This window comes from Gorilla gorilla, chromosome 5, assembly GCF_029281585.2.
Source record: "Gorilla gorilla gorilla isolate KB3781 chromosome 5, NHGRI_mGorGor1-v2.1_pri, whole genome shotgun sequence".
NCBI classification, from domain to species: domain Eukaryota; kingdom Metazoa; phylum Chordata; class Mammalia; order Primates; family Hominidae; genus Gorilla; species Gorilla gorilla.
Window position 1 is genome coordinate 26,398,703 of NC_073229.2, and position 20,830 is coordinate 26,419,532.

The 20,830-nt window shown below is 37.2% G+C and overlaps 1 protein-coding gene and 1 long non-coding RNA gene across 2 annotated transcripts in view; both read left to right on the top strand.

Moving 5' to 3' along the window:
• The window catches only part of LOC101127982 (uncharacterized), a 341,199-nt gene extending 333,749 nt beyond the window's left edge, over positions 1-7,450 (top strand). The window contains exons 4-5 of the long non-coding RNA XR_002006576.2: positions 6,192-6,338; positions 7,122-7,450. This is a non-coding gene — a long non-coding RNA (uncharacterized lncRNA). The remainder of the gene's footprint in view (positions 1-6,191; positions 6,339-7,121) is intronic.
• Positions 7,451-10,821: 3,371 nt separating this feature from the next.
• Positions 10,822-15,206, top strand: LOC129534230 (uncharacterized). Its single transcript, XM_063707282.1, has 3 exons — positions 10,822-12,438; positions 13,948-14,344; positions 15,143-15,206. Exons 1-3 carry the CDS (start codon positions 12,291-12,293, stop codon positions 15,204-15,206), a joined length of 609 nt encoding a protein of 202 aa, XP_063563352.1. The 5' UTR covers positions 10,822-12,290.
• Positions 15,207-20,830: the final 5,624 nt, after the last annotated feature.

Genomic DNA, 20,830 nt, shown 5'->3' on the forward strand with positions numbered 1-20,830 from the left:
CCTTTATTTTTTATCCTTCTTTCCGGGAGTTGTTTTTAGTGCATATATATTTTCATGTTGCAGCTTTATATTAATGTCATGGTTGCTTATGCTAATGCATACTTGCTTTATCCTGTCCAAAAATCCAAACAACAGAGAAAAGTGTAAATAATTGAGTAAAAATGAAATGAAAGCCTTTTATCCTAAGATATCATCTCAACCTTTCAGTGATTGTGAATTTATTTATTTTCCCATGCACATATATGTAATTTCATATGGACTGAATATTGTTTAGTGTCCAAATATTTAAAAATTATGCCTGTAATATCTGAAGACACTGTAAATATAAAAATTTCAGGGAATCAAACCTATTTTGAGTTAAGTCAAAGTTCCTCCCATGGAGTTGCCATCCAGTTTGATGTGGTCTTTTAAGTCGTTTTCAACAAAATTATAGCTAGAAGTAAATATTTAAATATATTAACAACATAATTGGGTTAGTACTAAATGTATTTTTCTGCAGCCCGCGTCATATAACAATGTGTTTTCAACATAGTACGATATTAATGCATTTAGATTAACCTCATTGAATGTATTCATTTTTAAAATTTTTAGCTAACTAATACATATAAATACATTTAAAAGCACTGAAAACTATAAGGCTTGAAAATAAAAATAGCAGTTGTTGGTCTTATCCCTCTCTAACTTACTCCTCAGAAATTCTTTTGGACATTTTCTCTGACATGAAAATCTGTTTTGCAAAATAACATGCATACATTCTTATTTCCGGACTTTATTTTATGTGTTGTTTATTGGTTTCTTACAACAGAAGAATCTTCCCTAAGGAACTCTCTAACCCCCCTCATCTTCTTTCACCTGCCTGCCCTATTTCAATTACAATTTTTGTATTAAATCACTAGTCCCTGTTTACAGTATAACAACTAGATGCATATTGTCCATAGTTAAGTAATGCAGAGTACTACAATTACATTCCCTTTCTTATATTCTTTGGAGGTTAATAATTGTCTTAATTTGTGTTGTTTTCTTATATTCCCTGTGTATTTATTACTGATTTATCTTCAGATTCTTTGACAGCACTATAGCATCCTTATTGATACGGTAAACTTTAATACTAAGATATTCACCTGTAAGCTTTCAAGATCTTCCTTTTCTCTGGGAGTCTAGGCCTTGAAATTTTAAAAAAATATATTTAGTGGGTACTGCTGAGGATTTCTTGCATGCATATATTGCATAGTGGTGAGGTCTGGGCTTTTAGTACACCCATCTCCTAAATAGTGAGCATTGTACCCAGTGGGTCATTTTTCAACCTTCATCCTGCTCTCCCATGTTTCGGAGTCAGCATCTACTATTCCCCTCTGTATGTTCATGTGGGCCCATTATTTAGCTCCCGTGTATAAGTGAGGACATGCAGTGTTTGACTTTCTATTTTTGAGTGATTTCAGTTAGGATAATGGCTTCCAGTGCCATCCATGTTGCTGCATAAGACATGGTCTCATTCTTTTTTATGGCTGAGAAGTATAGTGTTTTGTTTTGTTTTCTTTTCTTTTGTTTTGAGACAGGGTCTCACTCTGTCACCCAGGCTGTAGTCTCAACCTCCTGGGCTCAGGTGATCCTCGCACCTCAGCCTCCCGAGTAGCTGAAACTACAGGCACATGCTACCACACCTGGCTAATTTTTAAATTTTTTTGTAGAGATGGGGTCTCCCTATATTGCCCAGGCTGGGCTTGAACTCCTGGACTTGAACGATCCTCCAGCTTTGGCCTCCCAAAATGCTGGGATTACAGGCATGAGCCACCATGCCTGGCTGAAGTATGTATGTATGTATGTATGTATGTATGTATGTATGTATGTATGTGTTATTATTATTATTATTTGAGACAGGATCTTGCTCTCTTGCCCAGGCTGGAGTGCAGTGGGACAATCATAGTTCACTGCAGCTTCGACCTCCCAGGCTCAGGCGCTCTTCCTACCTCAGCCTCCCACGTACCTGGGACCATGGGCCCATACCATCATGCCTGGCTAATTTTTGTATTTTTATTTTTGTAGAGACAGAGTTTTGCTATGTTACCCAGGCTAGTCCCAAACTCCTGAATTCAAGCAATCTGCCAACCTCAGCCTTCCAAAGTGCTGGGATTGCAGGCATGAGCCACTACACCCAGCCTGAAGTATGTATTTTAAATGACACATTTTGGTGGAGTCCTTTCATTCAATGAGTTGAATGTTTCTTGGGTCCTTCAATGTGGTAAGAAATGCTTTGGGTTATTTTTAATTTTGAGATGTTTATTTCTGTTATTTCTTTAAGGGATTTCTTCCTTCTGAGTTTGTTGTTCTCTCTGTAGCTCCTAAATTGATTCTTTTTTATCCATTTTTTTCATTTTCATATATTTTTGTTTTATCTTTTGCGTTTTCTTCTATTGTATCTTCCAGTCCTTAAGTAGCATTTTTGATTTATTTTGTACTAGTTGGTAATTTCTGAGAGTAATTTTTTTCTGAATATTCGTTTTATTTAATAGTATTCTTCTTGGTTTCATGAATCTTCTCTTACTTTCTCACTTATTTTTCGAGGTTATCAATTCCAGGGTTGTCTTGTTGTTCTTTTGCATTTGCTCATTTGTTTTTTTAGCTTTCACTTCCTCTCTTAATGGTCTCATTTTCTCTGAGTTCCTTTTCTATCTCCTTTGATCTTTGTCTTTCATGTTGGAGACTTTAAAACATGTTGCATTATTCTGGATCTCCGTTCATATTCCAAAATGATGCAGTGATACACTAAAAGAAAGTCCTGGGCAAGTAAGTGGGTGTGATTTGTTGACCATGTAGAAACTCAACCTTTTGGAGGAGGTGGGGGGATTCTTATAAGAAAGAGAGTTCACTATCTCTCTTTCTGGTGCTTCACTCTTTTTTTTTTTTTTTTTTTTTTTTTGAGTTGGAGTCTCGCTTTGTCGCCCAGGCTGGAGTGCAGTGGCGTGATCTCGGCTCACTGCACTGGTGCTTCAGTCTTATGTTCAACTGTGTCTGATGTCTGTGATCCCAGAGCTTCTCTGGTTCAAAGTATTTCCATAGTAAACATCCCGTCTCCTGTAGGGTGGCAGAAATGTTGTTCCTTATCAGATAGGAGAGAGCATTTGGAGTGTACAGTTTTTTTTTAAGTTTTATTTTGTGTTTAGTTGATACATGATTGTACGTACTTTTTGGGTACGGTGTGATGTTTTGATACATGTAGACATTGCATAAGGATCATGTTATTATTGCATAAGGATATCCATCATCTCTAACACTTGTCATTTCTTTGTGGTGAGAACATTAAAAATCCTCTTCTAGCTATTTTGAAATATACAATACATTTTTGTTAATTACAGTTACCCTCCTGTGTAATAGAACAGCAGACGTTATTCCTCTTAGCTAACTGTAACTTTACACTTGTTCACCAACCTCTCCCCATGCCACATCCCTCATCCCCTCCCCAGCCTCTGGTAATAACCATTCTACTCTCTACTTCTATGAACAACTCATTTAGATTCCCCATATGAGTGAGATCATGGGGTATTATCAATTCCCCTTTTCTCATTAATCCTGTGTCTTTGCCTCTATATGTACCCACTGCCTCTAATTTTTGAGATATTCTGGAATTGCTTGGTGAAAATTAACTTGCTTCTTGTTTGGCCCTGAATAGAGTGGAGAGGCTGATACATAAGCTTGCTATCATATAGCTATCACTTTCCATTTTCCTGAGTAGTCTTGAAATCTTTCATCTGCTACCATTTTTTTCTTAAACACTTTTTAATTTTGTAATGTTTTCCTTTTTCCTTTAATTTAATTTTGTAATGTTTTCCTTTTCCCTTTACTGTCATTTTAATAAAATTTCATAAGAGAACAAAGATAAATATCTGCATTCACCTTGACTAATTAAATAATTCCATTCCATTACTTTCTTAAATATTAATGATGGCATCATTCTCCAAATCATTGCTTATATACCATATTGATCCTTGATTTTTTTTTTTTTGAGACGGAATCTAGCTCTCTTGGCCAGGCTGGAGTGCAATGGCATGATCTCAGCTCACTGCAACCCCTCCGCCTCCCAGGCTCAAGCAATTCTCCTGCCTGAGCCTCTCGAGTAGCTGGAACTACAGGCGTGTGCCACCATGCCCGGCTAATTTTTGTATTTTTAGTAGAGATGGGGTTTTATCATGTTGGCCAGGCTGGTCTCAAACTCCTGAGCTCAAGTGATTCACCCACCTTGGCCTTCCAAAGTGCTGGGATTTCAGGTGTGAGCCACTACACCCAGCCTGATCCTTGATATTTCCATGACACTTGGCATTACTTACAATTTACCTCTGGGTTGCATGACACTGTAGCTTCCTAGTTCTTCTTCTATGTCTATTTGTTCCTGATCTCTTTTTCAGATTTCTCATATCTTTCTCAATTCCAAAGGTTTGAATGAGATAACGTATGTTAGTCACTTATTGTGCTGTGTAGCATAAAACCATAAACAATCTGGGGAATTACTTCACATAATCTTTTTTTTATTATTATTATACTTTAAGTTTTAGGGTACATGTGCACATTGTGCAGGTTAGTTACATATGTATACATGTGCCATGCTGGTGCGCTGCACCCACTAACTCGTCATCTAGCATTAGGTATATCTCCCAATGCTATCCCTCCCCCCTCCCCCCACCCCACAACAGTCCCCAGAGTGTGATATTCCCCTTCCTGTGTCCATGTGATCTCATTGTTCAATTTCCACCTATGAGTGAGAATATGCGGTGTTTGGTTTTTTGTTCTTGCGATAGTTTACTGAGAATGATGGTTTCCAATTTCATCCATGTCCCTATAAAGGACATGAACTCATCATTTTTTATGGCTGCATAGTATTCCATGGTGTATACTTCACATAATCTTCTACTTATCCTTATCATGATGCTTACAAATTGAATTGTAATTTCACTGAAGTCAGGATTGAAGTTTAATTTGCCTCTGTGTGTTTAACACCTAGAACCATGGTCCATATGTGTGTATATAAAAACATATAATATGCATTGAGTGTTTGTAGAGGGAAGCAAAAAGGACAAGAAGAGACACAAGAAGAAAGGAATTGATGTCATTTGCAAAAATGTATAAATTAACCATGTAATATAAAAATAATCAGGATGATTTATTTAGCTTGCTAACAATTTAAAATAAGAAAAACACATATTTTGGGTGAAAATATCATCAGAGTTTTTATAAAAACTCATAGACAGAAGTGGAAAGTTTCATTCAGATTCATGGCTTTCACACTTTTCACACTTTGTTAGCCTCACTGCTATAATTAGTTTCAATCTCCTAGATTGCATAGCACAACTTATGCCAGTAACACCAAAAATACACACACACACACACACGCATGCACGCACACACACAACATAAACACATGTAAATGTAACTAAAACCTACCAGAAATCATGTATCTTGTTCAGAAGTGTTTTAATAAGTCAAATGCATGAAAAATAGCTAATTATATAAAATTTATCTTTTTAAAATTGCATTGAAATGGCTGATAGAAGAGGATACAAAGGGACCCTCCCCACATTGATCCTCCCTACCTCCCAGCCTTTACCCAGAGATAGTTGTAGAATTAGTCCTATAGGGCAGGAATGGAAAGGCCAGGCTCATCCATGTGAGGAGAGAGCAGGTAAGTTGTGGGTTTTTTGAGGGGAATCTACTGTTTCATTTAAAAAATGTCAACATAGAACAAACAAACAAAGACTATATAAGGGGCGTTTCACATTTTATCTGCACCTACCTAAAGCATTTGAGTATTATTGTCCAGGACTTGCTGTATATTCTTTAGTTGTTTCTTTTCCACGCATCCTTTTTCTTTGAGGTTTTCCTCAAGAGCAGAATGCTTCTAAGTTGCTAGACAAATTCTTGATAACCCAATAAGGCCACCAGTCAGTATGTTTCCTGTCTCCCTACTAGGAGCAGTTTGAACATCTTTGTCCAATTTCTGGAATAAAACATCTGAGAAATGACAGTTCACAGTATATGTTAAAACAAATTTTCTGTCCAATTCCTGGAATAAAACATCTGAGAAATGACATTTCACAGTATCCGTTAAAACAAATAAATTTACAGGAATACTTAAAATTCATACAATGTGAGATTTTTTCCAGAAACAAGTCATACCCACTCATTCCTAAGTTAACCAACAGGACACAGCCCTGGTGATGGCTTTCTGAGGATGACACGATGGAGGCTTCCCCAATAGCTCTAAAACTGCGGTGTGGAAAACATTTGGCAGCCTCAAAGAGCGGTCTTGTTGACCCCAACTATATCATTTTTCATCAAAATCATTCTTGGTAAGTCTTATGCCCAAGGAGTTATTTTCCTTAGCAACATCATGGTATGGAGGGATTTGCTATAGGATAGGTCCTGAATATTCTTGATTTTTTTCTGATTTAACTTTGAAAAGAAGTCCTAGACTAAATTCAGCCCTGCTCTTTCAAATAGCTTCCTCAAAAATATAAAAAAAAATCTTTTAAGTCTGCTTTTCTCTGCACATGGCCCTCTACACAACATCCATAGATACAGTAGAGACATAGATGAAAGATGGGTGTAACCGAGAACAGGTTTGTATACCAATTTCCATAATTATCAATGTATAAGATTTTATAGATTGATAAGGAAGCGTGGGCCCCAAGGTAGGCATTATCTTTGGCCTGTTGATTGTCCACTGGCAAAGTCTGTAATTTTGAAGTTGTATTAACAACAACAGGTTGTTGCATCACCTAACACAAATGAATGCATCCGTTTGGAATATACAAGAGGAGACCATATGATTCTGAGGAAGGAGCTCGAAGCACTCTCTCCTGGGGAATTTAACTTCATATCAGTGAGGTGAAGTGGATAGAAGAAAAAATGCATTGTGTGTGGAGAGCATTAAGAAAGGTCATATATTTCAAAAAAGAATATTGTTTACAAGGTGTGTTAATAGGTTTCAGGGGAAATGTTAATTTTTTTTTTCCTGGATGAAATAGCTACTGTAAGTTTTTAATGGTTAATCATTCATTCTAGAATTTTTATATTAAGCATTTCATATTACTTTATTGACTTAACTTTTATGCTCTTCTTCATTTTGACAGTAAAGAATGACCAGGCAACACTCTTTGAAAATTGGAGACCATTTGCAGCTGCTCTCTGTTGAGGAAAGTGAATAATAGGGTGCCCTCAAGGAATTGCAAAGGTATCACTCAACAGAAACTTTCGTGTCTGAAGAAAACTAGATCATTTTATCATGGTAGGCATGCTGATATGTTTGCTTTAATAAAATGCCATATTTCTGCCTTTAATCTCTTGTCAACCCGCTATTAAAAAGCCCCAAAGTGCATGCGTGCAGCACATGTAAACACTTGTGGTTTTGAGGTTACCACAGAACATACTAATAAAGCATGTAATTTGTGTTTTGTGCACAGACTGTAATAATTTATTGAGTGGTACAGAGAAGCTAGAAAAGGATTTTCTCTAACTTTTGCCAGCAAGTCAATTTAATTTTAGTGCTCTATGCAGAAGTACATGTATACACATGTTCTTATGATGACATCATGTTTAAAAAGCATTAGGGAGCCTGCATAAAAAATGGGACAAAACATAAATTCATTTTGCACATACGGAAGACATTCTATCAAGCATGCTAATGTTCCTCCTATAAGCTGATCAGCTGGGAGGTGTGGCATATATTCTTCCACAAAGGGTGTGTGTGTGTGTGTGTGTGCATGTTTGTGTGCGTGTTGAGCACTGACAATACATTAGCAGAGTATAGATCAAGTAAGTTCAAGTAAATTAAGACGAATCATAATAGCAAGAACTTTTATAAACTTTACCAACATTATCCCCAGTCCCCCTGGGGGAGGAGGGCAGAGAACAATGTTGTTCCTTCTTTTATGTGGAATAACAAAACATATAATGGTTGGGTCACTTCTAGAGGGTCCTAGAAGAGCTCATTGCCAGACTACAGCTTCCACCATGATTGTTTGGGTAACCAATTTATCTGTTTATGTAAGATCCTTACAGGTAAGAACCATCAGGTTGTATACCACTTAGCTTTTTGCTTTCACTTCTTACCTTGTGAGGTTCCTTGCACACAACGAATCATCCACACAGATGCATAATTTGAAAGGAAAGGTCTTGAGCTTATGGAAGAAATACATACCAGTTTCTGGAAAATTCTGTGAAATTCTGTAGTTGGAAAATAATTCTGTGAAATTCTATGCTTTATTTACTCAAACAAAAAACACATTCAGTTTAGAAATAATGTCTGTGCCCAGAAGAAATAGGTGTTAGATACTCAAAACGTGTTTATTCCAAAAAGATGCAAGATTTCTCTCCTGGAAAGCAATTCACCACTCTCTATGCTTCCTTTTCTTTCTGAGAAGGCTTATACACATAACAGTTTTCAATGCACAGATAGATCTTCTGTGGTTCACAACCTTTTACATTTGAGGGCTAATTAAAATGAATCCTTTGTGCCACCTCTAAGATACAACTCACTCCTTCATATTGTTCATTGACTAAGATCTAATAAACCAGTTCCAATTCATAACTAGGGATTATTGAACTTTCTGTGGCCATTGGCTATCATAGAGGCATTGTGAAAATCTCTAAGGAGACAAGTGCACAGCAGCCTGGCCTGGAGGGTCCTCTTATTTGAAGTAGAACTCAAGTTGCACCCAATTATGTAAGGCTGATCCAACCCAGAAAAGAGTTTTCTGCAAGAGATTAAGCCAATTCTCCAGACCTCTAAGGAGGAAATCAAGATCCTTGTGGCTGTTTGATCACTTCTGTGATTTGAATGTCTCCACGGTTTAATCATTTGCTTACATAATGAGGACATTACAGAGAGAAGAGATGAGGGTAGGGGAAGAGAAGGAAGGGAAAGTGAAAAATAAGAAGGAAAAGGAAAAGAAAGAAGAAAAGGAAAGAAAGAAAGAAGTAGAAAGGAAAGAAGGGATGGAGGAAGGAGAGGTGGGAAGAGGTGAGATGCAAGGCAAGGAGAGGAGAAGAGGAAGGAAGAAAAGAAGAAAGAAATTGGTCAGAAAACCATTTATCATTAAAATGTTTATCTTGCACATGTTGGCTGGCACTAGTTTTCTAGTATCAGAGGTACTGGAGTCAATGCTAATTTTAAAAAGCCAGGAACAAACATTTTCAAACTGTTAAAAATTATGATTTGGAAGGCTTTTTGATTGGCATAAAATGTAACAGATATAAAAAGTAGAGATTAGCTATTTAAGTAGCTAGGTTAAAAGAAGCTTAATCAGGGCTCTTTTGCTTAGTAGCCTTTTTCATATTTGTGTGTGGGTTTCTCAGCCATACATGGATGCCAAATCATCTTCCATGATCAACTTTAACTGATCAAATGTCTTTTAACATAACACAAAGATGGGAGGAGGGTGGGGGCACAAATACATACAAAAAATTCAGAGTCAAAGCAAAGTTAGTTCCCAGGATCATGTTTTAAATCTGTAACTCTGTAAGGTTGCAAAGGTTCATGCATATCAAACTCACTTTATTTTATTTTAATGTGGTAATCAAAACATCCGTTGAAACATTTTAGATAAAGATGGGCAGGTTTGAAGAATAATGACAAATGTGAATCAATTTAGAACACCAGTATAGACTATATTTTAAGTTAAAATTACCTACATATTAAATAAGCACCCATTACTAGTTTTTGTAATGCTTTTATCTTTGTTAAACAAAATGTCATACCCAAAGGTTATAATTTCTATTTAAAGAGATTAATGCAAAATAATTCTGTGATTGCAGTAGAAACCATTGATATCAAAACACACAGCATTCACATCACAGGACACAATCCAAGTTGTAACTCACTAAATATACTCTACATAAATGTAAGATCTGTGACAACCACTTTTTTCCTCAGTAAGAAGACTGAAGGAAAGACAATAGTAGTTTTTCAAAAAAATTTTCCCCCTAAGCTTATGTGTACATATTTCCTTATAATGAGCTCTAGAACTAACTGAAGAGTGAAAAATCCCACAGTTAAAAAGTCATAACTTCAGTGTCCCAAGAGTTTGGGTAATGACAGTGGTTTTACACTACACTAATGTTTTACACTAATCATTGATCTTTTATAAGAATTTCCAAGTTCAATATTTTAAGATCACAGCTTTCCACAATTTAAGTTTACATAGATGTAAAATATTTAGATATAGATTCAGATACATCTGGCCTAGACCTTGTTGATTGTGACCTCTGAAATACAATTACTAGCTGTATTTTTTAGAATGTTATAATTTGCACTTGTTCAACTTCAGTGCTTACCTTTCATATTCGAAGTAATCATTAATTCTGAAGGAGCATTAAAAAATAATCCTACGGTCTGTCAGACTTTGAGCCTAACTAGTTCAAAGTATCAGTAAATTAAAATACAAAACCTACTAAATTCTGATATTGAGAAAACTTCATTAATTCATACATTCATTCAGTCAGTCGTCCATGTAGACTTGGTAGGTTCTAAATAAATATATGCTAAATGGAAGAATGAATGAATGAATAAACTTCTATGTATCTAGTGCATAGCTCTCATATGTTAAATGGTCACTAACTCTGAGTGAACATTAAACAAAAACATTCTAGTTGCTGGTGATCGTGTAGTTAGCATGACAGATTAAGTTTCTTACCGTCATGGAGCTTACATTCTAATGATGAAATTTCATCAAAACTATTTATTCATTTCAAACCAAACACCAAGGCAATTGGGCAAATATTCTTTTCTTATTTTCTTTTAGAACTCTCATGGTTTTCTTTTCTTTTTACCAGGGACACGCTGCGGATGGCTTGAGATTAGTATCTGCGCAGGTGCCATTCTCACAGTGTGTGCTGTGAGAATGTCGCAGACGTGTGCTGCTACTCTGGCACTCACACTTGTCCAGGCTGTTTCTTAGGGGGTCATCTTGCCTATGATATCAGAAAAAGGGATTTCTACTTAGTATTAAGAAGTTGAAACCAAAGTAGAAAATGTTCATCCATTGCTTTCCCCAAACCATTCTTCTGCCTAGAAATGTCAACAACTTAACCACATGCAAATGCCCATTTGTGGACAAATGTGTACAAAAGACATTTGGGATTCCCCTCTTTGAGACTAGATTAAAGCTGACCATATAGATAGGGAAGAAAACTGTTTTTCTCTGTAGCATCATATTGCTGCTTTGTATATTTTCTGATAGAGTAGCATCAGGTCCTCTGGCTGCTTTATTGAAATCATATTTGACTTTTCTAACAAGGAAATTTCCTGTGCAAAACTCTAGTTAGAGATTTCAGTGACTTGTATCACCAAGAGGAGGACCATCAGCATGCAGTGGAGGTCCAGGCTTCAGACATGTGAGGCACACTGAGGAGCAGCTTTATTTGCAAGAGGTATTAGGAATCTTCCTAACAAAGTTGACCTTCCGGATGGGAGAAATCAAAGCACAGACCATAGATCCAAGAAAAATGGCTTCTGGTCAGAAAGGGTGATCTGAGATTAGGGGAAGATGTGTCATCAGTATCATCCCCTGGTCCAGCCCTGTGAAATCACACCTGAGTGGTAGAGAAATATCTATGAAAAAAATAGTAAAACAGAAACAAATGTTTCTGTCTGGCAGAAAGGCAGCTGCATGGCTGTCAGGGCCATGTAGAGGGGACATCACATGTACATGGTGGCAGCGGGATGTCCCCAGGTAGCAGAGAGTCGCAGGTGGCTCATCAGAGACCCTAAAGAACTAGCCCCCTACTTGTAGGTGTCAGTGGCTGTGGTAGGAGTGGCCATAGATAGTTTCTGGTTACACAAGATTGGTGTGGGAACAGCATGACCACAAGAAAAATCTGGGTTGACGGCCCCAGGGAGCTGGAGCAGAATATTAACAATAGTAGCTAGCATTTGAGTGCTGCCCATGTGCTTGAAAATGTTCTAGGTGATTTACCTTTGTTAGCTCCTATAATTCTCAAAACGACCTCGAGTTAGGTCTTTCTATTATTCCTATTTTATAGACAAAGCAGTGGAGCCACAGAGAGGTTAAGTAACTTCCCCAATGTCACACAGCAAAAAGTGGCAGAGCCACAATTTTAATCTGGGTTGAAGTGGAAAATAGATAATGCATATTCCTAGGATCTGAGAAATGTTTGAGGTCAGGGGGAATGAGAGGCTCTCCTTTGAAAGAAGCAGCAGGGGGTACTGAAACAGAGTAGAAGAGTGTGAAAGCTGGTGGGGTTTTTGTTGTTGTTGTTGTTTTTGGTCCTAAGTTAGTGGCATGAAAGCACTGCCCTGGAAGAGATGGAGCAGCAAGTGCTCTACCCACATGGAAGTCTTTGGGACCTGCACTTCAATGAGCGCGGAGAGGAAAAGGAGAGAAGAACCAACACAATTGAAGCACCTACGAGCGTCAGGCACTGGCCCAGGTGTGTGCCATCGGCCATTTTCATCTCTATTTCATAGTTTAGGAAACAAACTCAGAGAAGCTAAGCAAATTTCCCAAGTTCCAACAGCTGTAAAGTTGCAGAAACGGGATTCAAATGCAGGTCTGACTAAATCCAAAAGTCATACTTTTCTCAGAGTACCACACTGCTTCTTCCCAAGACACATACTAATGGGGAAAGGGAGGGTGTGGATCAGGTACTATGCTTATTAGCTGGCTGACAAAATCATCTGTATACCAAACCCTCGTGAAACGCAGTTTACCTGTATAACAAGCCTCCACATGTACCCCTGAACATAAAAATTTAAAAAATTTTAAGATGAAAACATGAAATTATCCATAGAACATATTAAATTGGAATTTCACTTGAATCAAACATTGCTCAGGACACAATTTATTGAGATTTTATTCCTCTATTTATTATATAATTACAAGGAATGAAAATCATGAGCAGTGTTTCAAAGCATTCATCTATTAACCGGAAGGTTTTAACCAAATGCATCTCTGCTGCTTTCCATCAGGCCAAGGACAAAGGTTAAACAAGTTAACTTGCCCATATGCTTAGGAAGCACTTTGAAAACAAGACCATAACTTCTTTTTTTTTTTTAAGATGGAGTCTTACTCTTGTTGCCCAGGCTGGAGTGTAATGGCGTGATCTCTGCTCACTGCAACCTCCGCCTCCCAGGTTCAAGCAATTCTCCTGCCTCAGCCTCCCGAGTAGCTGGGATTACAGGCATCAGCCACCTTACCCGACTAATTTTTGTATTTTTGTAGAGACAGGGTTTCACTATGTTGGCCAGGCTGGTCTCGAACTCCCGACCTCAGGTGATCCACCTGCCTCGGCCTCCCAAAGTGTTGGGATTACAGGCGTGAGCCACTGCGCCCGGCCAACCATAACTATTCTGTAGAAACTGGTATAGTTAGTCAAAACCACTCATGCACAAAGCATACTATCAGATTCACTCACAGTGATTTTCCTAAATGTTTATATTAATTAAATGGCCTGATGCTGCCATAAAATATTTCTCTTCTGCTGTCTTTCTTAGCCCACATACCATGCTAAATGTCAGCTAGGAGAGCTCAGAGGGCAGTCCCTGATTTTAATGAGTTGTATTCTGAAAGTAGTTTAGAAATGGAATTCATTGTTTCAGAAAATAATTGTTATAAACATAGGTAACTATGAAGCTAGTTCACTTAATTTATCTGACAGATTAAGTGAGCATAGCAGAAGGAGTCTGAGGGAGTTGAGAAGATACCTTTGGTGTCATGAGAACAGGGTTTTGACTCTCTGAGAGAAGGAATATCACTCCTCTTTCCTAAATCATATATTATAAGCCTCATTTGTGAGTAACGGGAGTATTAGCAACGCCTCTCTAGCTCTTCTTGCGTGCCAGACACAGTTCTAAATCTTCTCCGTTTTCGTTCATTCTGCAGCCACACCAGACCAATCTGGTTCAATTTTTATGTAACAAAGTTGCGAATTGTCTTTCAGCTGCCATGGACCCCCAAGTTGAAGGTCGTATAACCTCAGCCTGCCCAAATGAACCAAGCACACAACCACAGGGGGGAACCCAAGAGTTCCAGTGGGAGAGCTGGAAGAGCGGGGACCAATGTGAGAAGTGGACACCATATGGCAGGATCCAGGATCCAATCAGATTGAGCCCTGGGGTCACCCCATGGAAGGATCCAGTTGGATCATGCCTCCTGGCATCACCTACTGCAAGATCCAATCAGATCACACCTCCTTACCCTATGCTTATGAAACCCTACCCAGCCCGAGGATACAGATTTGAGTATTTCCTCCTGTTTCCTTACCAGTCAATTTGCAATAAAGCTTTTTTTTTTTTTCCTAAAGTTGGTGCTGTGGTATTGGCCTCTATGAGCATTGGGTAGGAAGCTCATTGATTGCTTTGTAACAATTCCTACAACAATTTTCTGAGGTGAGGACTATAATTGTTCCCATTTTACCAAAGAGAAAGAGGAGACACAGAGAGGTTAAGGGATTTTCCCAAGGTCACACAGCTGGTAAATGGAACCGACTCGACTGACATCAGGAGAGGAAGGTATTCAGCAGCCAGACACCCTGAACTCACAGCTCTTAGCACATTGTAACCACCCTCAATGAAAGAAAAAGGCAAGATTAGGAAACATCTCTCTGTGATGATCCAGAAGACTATCTGAATAGGCGCTGGAAGTGCAACAGGTTTACTGTTCAATGATAAGAGTTTCTAAGAGACTTCAAATGGTAAGGTAGTAACACCCACAGGAGAAAGCCACAGAAGTGTAAGTCTTCATGGTGAACTTCAGCCTACAAAGATCGTAAACACTCGGCCATACATTGCTGGGCACAAATTTGCTATGGCATCATGACTTTGTAATAGATTTCCGTAAACATAGGTTAAATGTTCTGTTTTTCTTCCCTCCACTAGAACTTTAAGGCTACCCTTTCCTGTTACATTCCTATAAAAACTCAAAGGTAGATTCTTATCTTTCACCAGGGAGACTTTGGGGTATACAGATAATAGTCACAGCCATGTGTGTTTGATTTATTGGTCAGGCCATGGTAGTGTTGTGTATGGCCATTGGTGTTCAAGGTTTAAGTGTTGCATGCTTCCTAGTGGGACTATCATATTTTGAGTACACTTCTTGCAATTCTTTTTTTTCTTCTTTCCTATGTTTAATCTCAGATTATACCGTAAAAGTAACCAGCTGCAGAAACGGAAGACATCCAAAGTCCTGTGGAGTGGATAACCTGAAAAGGCTGATAGGATCTTTTCAGTCTCAGTGGAGCAAAGCCAGAGGGCAGTGTTTGGTGTGGTGTTTGCTAACCAGAGTGCTCTCCTTTTATTTTACACCAGAGTCCGTCCTGTGACGTGGAGTACGCAGTGTGCTGAAATGGGAGAAGCTGTCTTTTTTATAGGTCTTATGTGTGAGCAAGCCTGGTTTGCTTAATTACAAAAACGTGGTGATGCCAGAGATCTGATAAACTATCGAGAGATTGAAAATCAGGTTTTGGGCATATCTATTTCCTGTGATGCCTTTAATTCCGTTGGAGCAACATGGTATAGATAGGTTAATCTGGAAATGCCTCTAGGCAAATTCAGTCCTTTTCTTAGTTTCTTTCTTCCAAATACCAGGATCATTTTATACCCATGGATTATTTGTGCAATACTTTTCCTCGGTAAGTTAGTTAATGAAAGTAAAACCTCTGGAGAAACAACACTTATATCTGGTTTCTATATTGATCCATTTAATATCTTTTTCCTCTCCTTTTTGGGAACTTAATCCAGTAGACGGTGTTTTTGTCTGTGACAGCATGGTTAAAATAAATCTCAATTTGAGGGGAGGGCATCTCCACAGTAACGACTTGTGTGATTTAGAAGCGGCATCAAACATTCTGCCTCTGTTCCTCTATTTGCAAAAAGGATCATTCTTGTGGTCCTTGTAGGAAAGAGGGCAATGCATTATAGATCCACGATAAAATGTACTCGCCCAGTGCCTCCCTGTTTCTCCACTGAGTCTATTTATTCATTCTTTCAATAAATATTTTTTGTATTCCAATTATGTACCAAGCCCTGTGCTAGGTACTGAAGGTATGGCATTCTGTATGTCAGAGTTTCTATTTTTTCAGGTAAGATAGACAGATACATAGAGCAAATAATAAAGTGTTAGGTGTCCTTGTAGGAAAGGCACAGGGGACCTTAGAAGCACGTGGCGGAATTTCATTTAGCAACATAGAAAAGGAAGGGTGGTAAGAAATGAGGCTGCAGAGGGTCTGAAATGCTATGGCCGGGGGAAGACTTCAAAGAGTGGAACAGGCAAGAGGGGCTTAATCACATGTACAGTTTAGAATGCTACCTCTGGGTCCAATGTGGAGAATGGTTGGGAGGAGACGGATAGCTTTAGGGTGCTTAATAATGTTTTTTGTTGAATAGTATACCCTTCAAAGCCTAAAAACATCAAAATCCTACTCATCCCCACATAAGAGTCATTGGAAATGGATTCTTAGCCTACTTCATTTTTTATAACCTTTTTTGAAAGAGCCTATTGTAGGGTTTTTATATTATCCATGATGGCAATAAGAAAAGATTCTCAAGTGAGAATCACTCTTCCATAGGCTTATCTAGAATTATTTTTTATCATTATCATCATCATCATCATCATCATCATCATCATCTAGCATAGATAGTCCCAGAAATAGGAGAGTTGCCTTTTGGAGAAGATCAGCCTTGGTGACAATGCTCAGCAAGTTTAGTTATAGCTCCTCCCCTTTTACTCCTAGTCATTTAAATACTGGGATGGGCAGCTGAGAATGGCAGTTTTAGAAGAACCCCTCCTTCAAGTCTCGCACGATTGGAAAGATTTCTCTTAGTTAGCTTACCTTTGCAAGCTGCTTTGTTTCCTACTGCCTTGTATGTACCACGTGTATTCACCAGTTTTGGTACAGTGTATTGCTGGTTCATTAGGTATCTGCTGGAATCCATGTCCTCTCTTTGTCTTTCTTTAATTTAAATCTGGCCCCAATCATATCATGCTGTTTTAATTGTTTGGAGGTGCCAGCCCCTGGTTGGGCAGCTCCAGGCCCCACTCCCATCCATCCTTGATAAATGAGGAAACAAAAAACCAAAGAGGCTGGTATAATAAGACTTGAAGAAAATGCCCTTTCCTTACCTTTGTTTTTTCTACATCAGCCCAAGCTGTTTGTGTTCTCTGATACTCTTTTTTCCCAAGACAGAAGTGAAGGAAACAGAGTCAGACTGTGAACATTCAAAAACAATACAAACAGAATACATTTAATAGAAATAAAACAAATTCCTCACAGAAAATTAACTGTCTCTGAAACTCTCTAGAAATTATCATAAAGCATTTGGTTATTAACAGTAACATATTTATTTAGGAAATATAATTTTAAGGATTTTTTAAAAGTGAGTATGGGCTTATTTTATTTAAGGCCTTCTATGTGCTTCAGCAAAAATGATTTTGTAACTTAAAGCCGTGTAAAGTATAAATTAAAATACTGACTTTTTGATTGTTTTATTTACTTTCTTAGCCTGAATAACTATGTATCTATCTATCTATACACACGCATATATATAATATATACATATACATGTATATGTGTGTATATATATATATATAACCGAGTAACTTTGTACATCTATCTAGATAGCTAGCTATTACATAATACACTGATGACTACTAATAAAATCCTGAGGTTTAAAATAGAAGCTCTAGGACAGTTTCATATATATTCATTCATCAACTTACAACATAGTGGACTAAGAGCTTTCTAAACAAAGGAACACATTTATGGAATTTAAATATTCTACTTACTTGTTTTACATAACTATTTTACATGTATAAGGTCTCTGAGGTATTAGGAAACATGAAAATTATTTAATATAACATCACCAGATGGATGAATACCTCTATAACAGCCATAATAAGAGGTCATCTCACTTTTTTGTACATACGTAGTGCCATCTCTCTTGAAAGCTAGATATATTTTCAGGCAAAATAATTATCAGACAGTCCTTTCTTACAATGAGCCAATATCTTCCTTTCTGCAATGTTCTCCTGCTTTGTTTTCTTTTTGCCCTCCAAGAGTCTCAGAGAATGAAACAAATCTCTCTTTCACCTGAGAATGCTTCAGATGTTTAGAGGCAGCTATTATAGTCTAGTCTTTTTCCATCACTTATTAAACATCCTCAAAATTTTTAACTATTACTTGGAATTTTGTTTGTTAACGACCTGTTGAATCCCCACATCCAGATCCGAACACAATGCTGCTGAGCAGGACAGGGCAGAGTTACCAGCCACCTTCATTAACTTTTAAATAACAAAAGAAGTTCTGTTCTTCATCTTCTCTAACAAATGTGCAGAAGAAGGTGGGCATTTGATTGACAGGTATCTTTACAATCTTTTGTGATTGCCTTTTGATTTTTGACTAAGATTTGCTTAAGTGTATATGATAAAATATATACAAAAAAGAAATGAAATCAGAAATAACATCAGGCTTTCATTTAAAAAAATACAAATTATTGCTCAAATTAAAGAGTTTCTCATTGGAACTTTGTTATTTTAGTTTATTAAATGGAAAATAGAAAAATGTGAATTGTACCTCACATTAAAAGAAAAATTTAAGACAATTTAACAGAGTTTAATTGAGCAAAGAAAAATTGGTGAATTGGGCAGCCCATGAACCAACCAGAATAGGTTGAGAGTGACTTCAGTGCTGCCCCACCGTTGGAGATGATTTATGGACACAAAAAAAAGATGCACAGAAAATGGAAGTGAGGTGCAGAAATAGCTGGATCAGTTACAGCTCCATGTTTGTCTTATTTGAAAAGGGTTGACCAGCTGACTGCTCGTAATTGGTTGAAAATCTGTAATTGGCACAAGAGTGTATGTCACAGTCTGTTTACACATCCAGTTATTTTACACTTCGCTATGTACAAAAAACCTTTAGGAAGAACTTAAAATATGTAAGAAGGCAGCTTTAGGCTAAACTTAATTTAACATTCATGAAGTAAGAATTTTATAATTATTTTTTGCTACAGTTTTGCTATTTCATATTTCATCTCTGAATATATTTTGTTATCGTTTAAATTTAATTCATCTGGGAATCAGCAGTTTTAAAAACATTAACTTTGTTTTTTCCGGAACACAGTTGAATTCATTTCTCAAGTTAAGATGTGCGTTTGAAACTCTGAGTTGTAGTATATCTAACCCAGCAAACCAGCCTTAGTAATTTTAAATGCAGTGATAGAGTTCCTTGCTGTTCCTAAACTCACAGCTGAGTATTTGTTTTTTAATTGTCTTTTTCATTTATTTCCTCATCGCCTTTCAGGGCATTCTTTCACTTTCAGGATTTGTCAACCTCTTGCTTAATTGTTTCAAATTACATTCTAGTAAATGCAGCACAAATCTAACTTAATGGAAGCAAGAAAGCTCTTCATCTTATCTCACCTTTGGGAATGCAGTGTCCTGCTGTCTTTCTGGTTTATACCTAACTTCTACAAAGCAGAACAAAGAGAAGAGCGATTAATCAGGGGGGATATCTATAATAGGTAGACCTAGAGGTAGAAAGTAAATATGCAAAGAACGTTTATGTTCATTAGGTAAATTAATAGTAAGAAAATCAATTTATTAAATTGTATAATCGTATGTTTTAGGGGTTTTGTACACAGAGTGTGGCAAAATTATACACAGACCAGTTGTAAAAAATATATAGATAACACTATCTACAGTATCTTTTCAGTGAAAAGATCATTGAGTATCTTTTCACAAATATATGTATTTGTGAATATATATAAAAATATAAAAAGACATTTTCATGTCTATTTTTGTCATTTGTTTTGTATTTCCACTAAGCTTTTGAAAGGCTATGTTATTAATTGCAAATACAATCGCTGCCCGTACAAAGAAACTTCATGTTAGTTACATGAGTTTGAAGCAGCTCCCCTATCCCTTTTAAATTTCCATTTTCTCCTTTTCATACTTGAGCATCCTTCTTAGATAAAGAATATATAGTTTTACTCTTTGCACTTATTAAGATTTAAGACTGATAGAGTTTTGTATTTCTTATTGTTAAATGAAAAAATGAATAAAAATTTGTTGATATCCAGGCTTAGGAAGTTATAGGGGAATATAAAATTTATTTATACAAACAAACAATATCATACGGATGACATGTTAGCATCATAGACCCTTGATATGAGATATTGGAGGACACATCACTTCTGTTGCATTCTTGCCAAAAACACAAAGTCTTAATGCGACCATCAGTTAAACCCAAGTGAACAGACATTCTACAAAAGAGCAGACCAGTGGTCTTCAAAACACTCTGTTAAGGTCATAGAAAACAATGAAAGACTTTTTTTAAATTTTATTATTATTATACTGTAAGTTTTAGGGTACATGTGCACAATGTGCAGGTTAGTTACATATGTATACATGTGCCATGCTGGTGTGCTGCACCCATTAACTCGTCATTTAGCATTAGGTGTATCTCCTAAAGCTATCCCTCCCCCCTCCCCCCACCCCACAACAGTCCCCAGAGTGTGATGTTCCCCTTCCTGTGTCCATGTGTTCTCATTGTTCAGTTCCCACCTATGAGTGAGAATATGCGGTGTTTGGTTTTTTGTTCTTGCAATAGTTTACTGAGAATGATGATTTCCAGCTTCATCCATGTCCCTACAAACGACATGAACTGATCATTTTTTATGGCTGCATAGTATTCCATGGTGTATATGTGCCACATTTTCTTAATCCAGTCTATCATTGTTGGACATTTGGGTTGGTTCCAAGTCTTTGCTATTGTGAATAGTGCCGCAATAAACATACGTGTGCATGTGCCTTTATAGCAGCAAAAA